The 11,157-nt window shown below is 56.3% G+C and overlaps 1 protein-coding gene across 2 annotated transcripts in view; it reads right to left on the minus strand.

The window, feature by feature from the left end:
- Positions 1-1,796: 1,796 nt before the first annotated feature.
- Positions 1,797-11,157, minus strand: part of Slc12a7 (solute carrier family 12 member 7) — a 56,680-nt gene continuing 47,319 nt past the window's right edge. For both annotated transcript variants that reach the window (XM_023706480.1, XM_004625180.2), the window contains exons 18-24: positions 8,459-8,654; positions 8,065-8,234; positions 7,852-7,983; positions 6,487-6,594; positions 5,702-5,883; positions 3,390-3,523; positions 1,797-3,074 (exon numbers count right to left, since the gene is read on the minus strand). In XM_023706480.1, coding sequence (XP_023562248.1) covers positions 2,983-3,074; positions 3,390-3,523; positions 5,702-5,883; positions 6,487-6,594; positions 7,852-7,983; positions 8,065-8,234; positions 8,459-8,654 — 1,014 coding nt within the window. In that variant the 3' untranslated portion in view covers positions 1,797-2,982. The remainder of the gene's footprint in view (positions 3,075-3,389; positions 3,524-5,701; positions 5,884-6,486; positions 6,595-7,851; positions 7,984-8,064; positions 8,235-8,458; positions 8,655-11,157) is intronic.

Below are 11,157 nucleotides of genomic sequence, written 5' to 3' on the forward strand. Positions count from 1 at the left end.
ACCTGTCGTACTGGGTTGGAACAGGCTTTCCCGAGCGCTGTGATCCCCCGCCACATGATGTGTCAGGGGCGCGAGCTGTGACGAGCGTGCCTGCCCTTGGCAAGACCGCTGCACAGGGAGGGCTCTTCCACTGTGCTGTTCTAAGAAACACTAATGCCTGACCCGGAAACCCAAATGCAGCTGCGCCCGCAGGAGCCATCGTGGCTGTGAGCACTGGGTTCTGCGGGGCTGGGAGCTGGCGAGAAGTCTGTCGGGAGACACATGCAGCCTGGCCTGATTGCTGCTCGATGTCTTCAGGCTTCTGCACACTGGCATCTCCTGTGAGCTATGCCCTTGCGCTAAGGAGACCTGGGGTCCCAGGGTCTGCCCTTCATGCACCTGGCTGGCCTTCTTGCTGGACCTGACTGTACCCTACACATGGTGGGCCCGGAGACACACCTGGGCCGGGGGCCCTTGGAATGAGTCCTGGTGCAGTTGCCCACCCTGCATCAAGGCTCTGCTGACTTCAACACCACCCAGCCCACTCCTCCAGTGATGTCACAGGCTGGATGTCCCCAGCATCCTGGGGACCAGCTGGGATGAGGGCTGAGGCTGAGCGCCAGCCTCCTCTGACTTAGACCTGGTTTGGACAGGCTGAGTGGCAGTGGGGACTGTCTGGCCCTGAGTAGCTAGCAGTGGGCACCTGCCAGCCGCAGGACCCCGCTATGATAGCCTCACCTTGAGGGCGGCCTCAGACAGCAAATCACTCAGTGCACCACGAAGGAGCCAGCGTGGAGGTGGACACGCCACGCCCCCACAAGTAGACCAGACAGCCTCCACAGGGCTAGCTTGGACGGGCCTGGCCTGGGAGTTCCATGCCTGTAGGCCAGGAGGTGGCCCTGCCATGCTATGAAGGGCCTCCCCAGGCAGGACAGCTGGTGAGGACAGCACGGGCCAAGGGCCCTTTGTGAGGGGAGTGCAGGCATTTGTGGTCTGTGTTCCCGTGGGCTGTGTCTGCTGGATGGCCTCAGTGGAACAAGCTGATCTCCTCGAAGCATGTTCCAAAGCTATGCCTTATGGGTGCCCAGCGTGTCCCGTCTTTCCCTGGAAATCTTTCTTCCAGCCCTCGACTGCAGGCTTCTGCCAGCCAGAGCCAGTCACCTCAGCCCTGCCACCTGCTTCTGAGGCAAGTCAACCTGATGGGCCCAGCGAAGTGCTAGGCAGCCAGGCTCATGGCTCCAAGGTGCCTGTACCATCCGGGCCAGCAAATGGTGCAGGTGGGGTGCTCTGGCCTTTTAGGCCCGTCATAGCCGTCCCACCCACGAGCACCATGATATCTTACCTTCTGGGACTAGACGCTAGTTATGGGCATGCCCAGTGCCCTGGTAAGAGGTGGGGAGAAGGGTTCATGCAGCTTCTCCCAGTGACAGCAGCTTGGGGAGCCACAGGCTGCACTGTCTTCACCCCGGCCCCTAGTTCCCACACCCTTGGCCCTCGTTCCTGCCTCAGTCACGGACTCAGTAAGGCAAGGAAGGTGCTGGCCGCCACTGGTGACATTCTGGGTGCTCCTGCCCCTTGAAACTGGGGTGCAGCTAGGGGGCAGAGCTGCCAAGCATGGGGAGCCCTGAGTTCCATTCTAGCACAAGGACAAGAGAAGTGCAGGCTGGGCCCCCTTATCACTGCAGTGCTGCTCCGTGGTGCTTGTTATCACGTGGGCACACGCATGTGGCAGCCCCACCACCTGGGCTCGGTGTGTCCCGCCTGGCCTGCAGCCATCTCCGAGAGGGGAAGCGAGAGTACGTGCACTCCTACAGCCACTCAGATTTCACAGGATTTTATTCCACTAACAAAATCGTACAAAGACAATGAGGCTATAAAAGGAAAACGGACAGGCGTCTGAAAGGCTGCAGGGAGCACTCACAGATGGGCGCCACCTGCTCCCCTCACCTCCATCCAGGGGCGAGGCCATCAGGGTCTCAGGGTCCAGCAAGGTGGGCAGAGGTCACGGAGGCCTGGGCCCACTGTGCTGGCTGGCCATGCACTGGGCACCAGTGGTTGGACGGGAACCGACCTGCCCAGTGAGACAGCTCAGGAACGCCTCTGGTCAGAGCTGGCCCACCACCAGACAGCCTCTGTGGCCTGTGCGGACTCTAGAGGAACCTGGATGCCAGCGAATGCCACGTGCCTGGCCCTAGGTTCCCACACAAACGTAATCATCAGGACACTGCCCCCCACTATTTCAATAAATAAATACATTCTACAGAGAGCAAGGCATAAATCGCTGCCATGACCCATGACTGTGACCTACAAAGCAGAAAGCTCAAAGGCAAAGTGCAAACTGTGTTCGGCCCTTGAGGGTCATCAAGAGCCTGTCCCAGGTGGAGACACAGGGACACGGCCAGGCAGATCCTGCCTAGACAGCCCTAGCCACAGCTGAGTGTGTCCTTCTCGAGGGCAAAGGGTGAGACAGTGCCCCTCAGCAGGGCAGGAGGGGCTCTGCCCTTGGGCAGCATGGAGAAACCTTGGCGTTCGTGCCCTTGGGCACCGTCAGTGCTTTGGAGCCTGCAGCTCCATGGGCAGAGCCTCTGCCCCCGAGGTCGAGGCCCACGTCCTCCTTCTGGCTCCCCCTCCAGGCGGCCAGCTTGTGCTCTGCCTGTGAGGTGGACGGGATGGGCACCGACCCAGGGAAAGGGCAGTGGTCTTCACTGTTCTCCCACTTGGGCAGTCAGAGGAGGTGGGGACTGGCGGCCCTCAGCCCCAGAGCACAGTAGTACCTGACAAGTGCCCAAGTGGGAGGTGGGCAGTGACTGCCCACATGCTGGACAGCCCATCCAGGAGGAGCAGGGGATCCTGGCCCAGGGCCACTTCGTCCCCCAGTGCTGCCCAGGTCTCTGCAAAGAGGGGGATCCAGGAGACAGCTCCGAGGTCCTGAAGGGGGCCACTTGTGTGGTCTGGCTGGCTGGCACCTCACAGAATGGCATCGCCCACCCAGCAATACCAGGCTTAGGAGTAGATGGTGATGACCTCACGGCCGCCGCCCCTGACCAGGAGCACCCGGTTCAGCCCCTCGGTCAACACCTCCAGGAATTCCATGTCTGGGTATGGAGTTAAGGTCAGTAGTCTGCAGCTGCTGGGAGGAAGACGTCACTCAAGGCAGACAAGTCTGAGGAAGGAAGGGGACCCTGGGAGGGAAGGCGAGGCAGGGATGGTGTTGCAGGCCACGTCTGGCTACCTGCAGGCCACGCCTGGCCACCATCACCCTGATCACCAGGGAAAAGGGAGGGGACTGCACCCATGAGGGCTGGGCTTACCCTGCAGGCAGGTTTGGGTCACAGCACCCATTCATCTCCCCACCAATCCCCTGGATGGCGGTCACACACCACCCCCCAGCTGCTCCATGTCAAGGATACAGTTCTCATCACCCTGCCGGTTTCTGGGAGGTCCTGGCATGTTCAGCAGGACCAGCTGGGCATCCTGGGATTTGGTGAGGACAACGCCATTTAGCTTCACGGCTGTGTGCATCCTCCTGACATTGGACTGGTCCCTGAAGGGAGGAGGGGAGCGGTGCTGGGTGGCATGGCCTGTGCTGTGCTCACGCATGCCAGGAGCAGGGCTGGGCCTGGCCCTGGATCCTTGCAACTTGTTCAGCCTGGGACTCAGAAGCAGCTGCAGAAGCAAGCTAGGCCCCCACAGGACAGTGGCTGAAGCAAGGGCACAAGGCCAGCAGAGCAGGTGTGCAGGTGAGCAGGGGGCTACTGTGGCCTGGCCTTGTCTCTGATGAAATCTCCAGCATGCCCCAACCCTGACTGTCTAGTGCACCCCAAACCGGTTTCAGGTTGGGAGGGTCCTGTGCCCCAAAACAGAAACCTCTGCACCAACTCCTGGCCCCTGCTGTGCACAGTGCTGACCTGGCTGCTGTGGCCCTGGCCCCATCTTCAGCCCACAGGGTCTGGGGACAGTCTTCTGAGGCCTCTGTATCTGCTCTGCACAGCCCAGGAAGGGCCAAGCCACCCAGCCTGGCACTGCTGGGACGCATGTGCAAACAGACACACCTAGCTGCCTCATGGGCCCCACATGTCCCCAGGCAGGTGGCTACTGTCTAGACCAGAACTCGTGTCCCAGGAAGCCTCCTGGTGGTCCTGCCACAGAGCATTACCCCTTGGCCAGCTTGAGCCTCCATCTCATGGGAAAACCTGTCCAGGCCTCTGGAGCCAAAGAACAGGGTCAAGGCCAGCTTGTCACCACCAGTTCCCACCACAGCCCTTCCTAGTGAGTTCCTCTGCCTACATGCAGGGGCAGACAGATGGGGGCCACGAGGTGTGGGTCAGGGGGACCTGAAGACACCCCAAGTATAGCCTGTGGCCACTCAAGCCAAGCCACTGGCTCAGATTAGGTAGGACCTTGTGGTACCAGAAGGAAGCCAGGGCAAAGGATCACTGTCCTTGTGCCAACTCAGCCTGATAAAGTGACAGGACTGGGACTCCCCCAGAGCATCTTTCCTTATGAGAACCCCCTAACTGCTGCTTGGGGAGCCACTGTCCCTAAGCGGCTGTTCAAGTAGTAGCTCTGGAACTGCATATGACCCTGGAGGTCAGGCAGGAGTCAAGGGCTTGGAATTTGCACATGACCTTAACCCCACAGCCTAGGTCTTGCCCTGATGGGATCCTAGGCACAGGTGGAGAGACAGCACCCCTGGGGTTCTGAAAGCTTTCCCAACTCCCCGGCAGGCACCTGAATCAAGGTGCCCATGGAGGACCAGACATGGAGCAGAGCTTTGCTGGAATGGCCAAGGCTGACTCGTTCCCCAGTCCCCACAGAATGTCCTCTGGATCGGAGACTCAGGAGCCAAGACCTATACACCAGAGCCGCGGTCCTCGGGGGGCTGGTAAGGTGTGGGTGCGGGGGCTCAGGCACAGGATGGGAGAACCCTGCTCCCAAGTCACCTGGGTGCTGTGTTTTAACTTATGAAGTATTTGGAGAAACTTGAGATTCACAGGAAGCAGCACTCTGTGTCCTCCCCCTGGGCCTGGTATGGGATGCCTGCCCTGGAGCTTGGATGTGGCCGCTTCCACCAAGGTTCTCACCAAGCTTCTGCACCAGCTGCCAGGCTCACTGTGTGCAGGGTGCTGCTTAGGCCCGCCCGCCCACCCAGTCGGGTGTGTGCTGAGGGCAGGCAGACAGACACTCCACTCAGGCAGGCTGAGTGCAGGGACGTGCAGGGAGGCAGGCATAGGGCTGCAGGCGGGGCTTGGACTTACAGGCTTCCCCACTCCCTCCGCAGCAAGAGGAATGGAGAGCAGGTTAGTCTGGGACAGGCACACCTGATGGCATGGTGCATCCCACCCTGCTTGCTAGGGTAGGGCACTTGCCTGGCATTCAGTAAACCCTGGTACCCCCATCCCCAAGACTGGACTGAGAAGTGGTTTCCGACCCAGTCCAGGGCTGGGAGCCCACAGGAGGAATCAAGACGAGCCCCAAGAGGCCCCAACTGGTCCTGGGGTTGTGGGCACTCACAGGGCTCTGGCAGGGGCCTAGGGAATGTGATGGCTGAGTCACCGGCATGGTAGGAGCGGGAACTGTAGTCTGGGAGAGCTGGGCTCTTTCAGCACACAACAGGTACAAGGTCAACTTCACCCTGCCCACGGGAGCCCCAGGCTACAGGACACATGGGAGGCCAGGCCGCTGGGCCTACTGGACCTGTGGGCCACAGGCAGACACTCACGGCTTCAGGCTGAAGAGGTCCTTGAACCCTGCCGCACCGCTGGTACCCTTGTCTTTGTGCCTCTCTGCCGTCAGCTTCTCCTTCGTCCAGGTCATCTGCACCTTGTCTGGCGTCGGCGGGGCCTGGGCTCTGGTGGCCACTGCAGTGTGAGAGGCAGTGTTCCGGTCATGGATCAGCTGGGCCTAGGGGACATAGCAGAGTGGACTCAGTACAGGTTGGGGCTCCGCGGTCCACAGGAAGAGGGATTCGTGTCCAGCTCGCAGCACAGCCTGTAAGATGTCATATGGACCCAGGAACCTCGACCTGGCCCCACATGGAGCCTGGTGCTGCCACAGGGCCGATGACCCACAACTGTACCACTAAAGAAGACAGCCAGGCTATGAGGGTCTTCTCCCCGCAGGCGGCCTAAGACTGGGCCCTCCAGCTTCTCATGGCACCACCTCCTGGCCTGGTCTCCAGGCTTCCCTGTGCACTCGGCAAGGTGACTGTGATGGGGTGGGGATGGACGCCGTGCTGGGGCTCCAAGTGAAGAGAGGCTGCTTACAAGTTGGGATTGTAGTCACCACTGATTATCTAGGAGAAGGACGGGGTGGAAAAACCCACAGGGGCCCAAACCCGTGGTTTAATGAGCCTCAACTCCCAAGCCAGGCCTTCTTCCAAAGGGACCTAGGTACAGAGTGAGGGTGGGGACACCTAGCCAGGGCTCAGGTCCCCACTCTGCTCTTTCCTGCTGGGTCTGGACACGTGAGCGGTTGGACAGGGTCTGGGTTCCAGGCTCCTCGCACCTCTCTCTCCTGCTCGGTCTTTGACAGCTGCATCTGCCTCAGCATCTGGGACCTCTGCTCCATCATCAGTGTCTTCTCGTAGGTGAAGGCGGAGATGTCGTTCTCCACCTGCACAGAGGTGACACAGAAAGCTTCGCCACCATTCCTGTCCCCTCTGTGTCCCACTGGCCCCTGGTATATATAGACACCATGTGTCCTGACCCCTTTGTCCTCCCTTGGGGGTCTGGACTCCACTCACAGCAGGGCTGGAGCCAGAGTGTAAGTGGACATGAGTGTGAGGCTGGTGGTTACAACCGGACATGCTCACCTCCTGCCTGTCCACCCTGATGCAAACACCAGTGATGTGACAACCATGCTGCTACTACGCTTGGGCACACATCTCACCTGGGCTCTGGACAGAGCATTCCAGCCATGCCACGGGGTGGTGCCTCAAGGGACACTTACATGTAACAGTTATCTTTTGCCAAATGCAGGACAGCTCATCACCCACAAAGGTTACAGCCACGGAATGCCTCCGGTCACTGCTCAGAGTGACACCGAGGCTCTGGTATACAACCCGTTGGCCTGCACCACGACTATGATGGTGTCACTGCGGTAGGGCCTGGCCAGGGCACAAGCCCACACACAGCACAGGCTCCAGGTGTAGGGATTCCACCTGGCGCTGGGTCTCCCCGCTGCCCTGCAGCTGCCCTGGCCACCTCCCACCTCCAGGGCTTGTTCCCTGTCTCCCGGTCACCATGGCCAGGCTGTGAGTCAGGCTGCAAAGAGCAGGTCCTGGGCCCGCCTGCGAGCACTGAGACTGGTGCACGTGACACAGTGCCCATAACAGGCCCAGGCACAGCAGGGAAGGTCCTGATAGGCAGGAAGGAGCAGCCCTAGACCCGAGAGGCCAAGGGGGTACATCCAACTGCTTGGCCCTGTTGCGGTTTCAGAGATGCACATGATGACTGGGATGGCACTGCCTGCTGTAGCAGCGTCTGCAGCCTGGGCAGGGTCAGCACTGCCACATCACTGCCAGGAGGGCAGCAGGCACCCCAGGCCACGTCTAGCTAGGCTGTGTCCTGCAGCAGCCAGGGTCACAACCACAGGAACTAGGAGCAACCAGCCTGACTGCACAATGACTCAGCAAGAGCAGTGACACCTCGCAGCACAGGTAAGAACTTGTGTCAAGAGGCCCCGCGCACCTCAGCTCCCAGACAAGAGCTCTGGGAGCAGGACGCCTGACCAACTGGTGCTGGGGACTGTGAGTAAACTACATTGTAGGCTCCTTGGAGGCGGCACCGTACTATGCCACGCAGAAGTCGACCGGGGAGTATGCGGGGTTTCCACCCTGTCCCTGCCTGGTCCCCATGAGCTAGCACGCACCATCTCCACCACCTCCACCTCAGCGCTGATCCTGAGGTGGTACAGGAACATCTGCAGGTCCTTCTTCATCTGGATGCTGTTGTCGTCTTCCTGGGCTACTGTGAAGATGCGCATCCGGCACTTGCGCCACACCTGGGGACGACGGCCATGCGGGCCCCGTGAGCTCCTGCCTCCTGGGTCCCCTGAGCCCTGGCCCAGCCCCGACTGGCCCACCTTGTGCTGGCGCAGCAGGAAGGGCAGCAGCATGAGCATGCCACCGTCGTGCACGATCCACCACACATCGATGTGGCCCTCACCCAAGCGCTCCTGGTTCTGGGGAAATGCATCGATGTTCTTGGCCACCAGCAGGGCCTGGTGGGCAGCTGTGGTGTCGCGGACAGTGTCTGCAGAGGCAGGAGGTGGGGGTGAGTCGCCTGAGGGCAAGTGGCCACATGACCTCAGGGCATAGCCTCCAAGCAGCACATTCCACGTCCTGTGGGACGTGGCTGGGGTGGGCATGGGGAGCATGTAGACTGTGCCCTCAGGCCCAGGGACACAGAATGGGGACAGGTGTGACACACCCAGCCAGGGGTAGGATGCAGCACGGAGGGCCCAGGGCCACACGCACCGACAAAGTTCTTCCAGGAGAAGGGGTTGTCCGACTGCTTCCAGGCCTGGGGCCAGGCCATGAGCACAGTGTTGTGCTTCATGCCACCCAGGCCAGCTGACTGGATCAGGTGGGAAGTGCCATCCCGCAGGCTGGAGGACACCACCAGCTGGCAGAAGCCCTTGGTCTTCTCCACACCCATCAGTGCCCGGATGTTCTGTAGGGGACAGGAGGGTTGGTGGCAGCCACTACCATGGCTGGGTTCTAGTGCTGAGGAGCCCACGTGCTCGAGGTACTCAAGGGACAGGGTGGCTGGATGCACATGGTGCGAGATGGTTCTTCAAAGGGACTTAGGTTGTCTCCAAGCCACACTACATCCCTCAGACACTCATCCACACAGCCTGCGCCTAGTCTGCTGAAAACGCCCCACCAACAGTCCGACTCTGACAACCCTTCTGGGGAAAGTGCGTGTCACATCATGCAGGCTTCAGCAGCATATCTCACCAAGTTAATTTTTTTTTTTCTTTGAGGTACCAGGGATCGAACTCAGGACCTTGCACTTGCCAGGCAGGCACTTATGCCACTGAGCTATATATCCCCAGTCTCACAAAATTAGAGAAGACATTATTAAAAGTCATGGAGATCTAAAATAGCAAAGGCAATTCTGAGCAACAAAGGCAAGGCAGAAGGCATCACAGTCCCTAACTTGAAATTATACTACAAAGCTACTGTGATAAAATCAGCGTGGTACTGATCCCGAGGATCAGTGGAACAGATCAGAAGATGCAGGAACAACTACAAATGCACTCAGCCACTGTATCTTTGTAAAAATCTCCAAACATCTTCATTGGAAAAAAGCCTCCTCTGTGTGTGTGTGTGTGTGTGTGTGTGTGTGTGTGTGTGTAACAGAGAAAGAGAATCAGAGAGCAAGAGACAGAAAGACAGAGACAGGGTAGGGTCTCCTTATGTAGTGTAGGCTGGCCTTGAACTCACGATGATTCATTCTCCTGATTCATTTTCCAGGTGCTGGGATTACAGCTGTGTGCCACCATTCCCAGAAATATACTCTTAATAAATACTGCAGGGGGAAAATTGGCTTTACACATGCCAAAGACTACAACTAGACCAACATGTCTTGTCATGCACTAATCTAAAATTGAAATAGACCACAGATCCAAATATTAAAACACAATCTGTAGGGAAGCTAGAAAAAATTATTGAAGGCATATAAGCAAAGATTATGAACAAAAACCCAATCACACAAGAAATATAAAAGATCACTAACTGGGATGTCATTAAAAAGCTTTTGAATAGTAAAAGAAACGACCAACAGAGTGCAGAAACTTACCCAGTGGTAAAAAATTTTGAATTCTACAAGAAATTTAGAGAAGATTTAATACCAATACTCCTCAAACTCTTTAATGAAATTGAAAGGGAAGTAATTCTTGCTAACTCATTCCTGGAAGCAAGTATTACCCTGATATCAAAACCAGAGAAAGATCCAACCAAAAGAGAGAACTACAGGCCACTTTCCTTAATGAACATAGATGCAAAACTCCTCAATAAAATACCAGCACACAGAATTCAGCAAATCATCATCATGCTATACCATGACCAAGTGGATTCATCCCAAGAATGCAGGATGGCTCAGTATCTGCAAGCCAACAAATGTAATACACCATATGAAAGACAAAAGCCACATGATTATCTCAACAGATGCAGAAAAAAAACTTTTGATAAAGTTCAACACCCATTCATGATAAAAACCCTAGAGAAAATTGGATACCTGGTCTTTACCTCAATCTGCTAAAGGCCATCTATGACAAGCCAACAGGTGACATGGTACTAAATGGACAAAAGCTGAAAGCTTTCACTCTAAAATCAGGAACAAGACAAGGATGTCTACCGTCATCACTCCTATTCAATTTAGTTCTGGAAACATTAGTCAGAACAAGTGAGACAAGACAGACAAATAAAAGGAACAAGGATAGGAAACAAAGAGGACAAATTATTTACAGATGGTATGATACTCTACACAGAAGATCCCCAAAATGCCACCAAAAGACTCCTAGAGCAAATAAGCAAATTCAGTAGTGTACAAGGATTCAAAATCAACACAGAAAAATCAATAGCTTTCCTGTACATAACCAACTTACTGAGAGAGAAAGCAGGGAAACAATACCCTTCGGAATAGCATCCAAAAAAATGAATACTTAGGAATCAATCTAACAAAGGAAATGAAAGAGCTATACATTGAAAAAAGCTCAAAAAGGATGTCAGAAAATGGAGTTTTCCTGCTCATGGATTAGAAGACCCAACATATTGACACTGGTGCTACTCTCTAAAACTGTTACAGAGATTTATTGCAATCCCAGTCAAAATGACATTAGTATAGCTCATAGATCTAGAGAAAACATTCCACAATTAATTTAGAACCAGAAGAGGCCTTGAATGACAAAGGCAATTCTGAGCAACAAAGGCAAAACAGAGGGCCTGTGATATAGCTCAGCAGACTAAGCGCTTGCTTAGGTGAGTGCAGGGGCCAGTGTTCAATCCGTGACACAGCATGTCACGCTGGCCCTGCCCCCGGGTCCACTGAGCCAGTGATGGAGTCTGGGTATGGAGGCACATGCCTATAATCACAGCACTAGGGAGGTAAAAATGAGGAGAATCACTACAAGTCCAAGGTGTGTAGTGAGACCCTGCACAAAGAAAAAAAA

Source organism: Octodon degus, unplaced genomic scaffold (genome assembly GCF_000260255.1).
Source record: "Octodon degus isolate 3935 unplaced genomic scaffold, OctDeg1.0 scaffold00008, whole genome shotgun sequence".
Lineage (NCBI taxonomy): Eukaryota > Metazoa > Chordata > Mammalia > Rodentia > Octodontidae > Octodon > Octodon degus.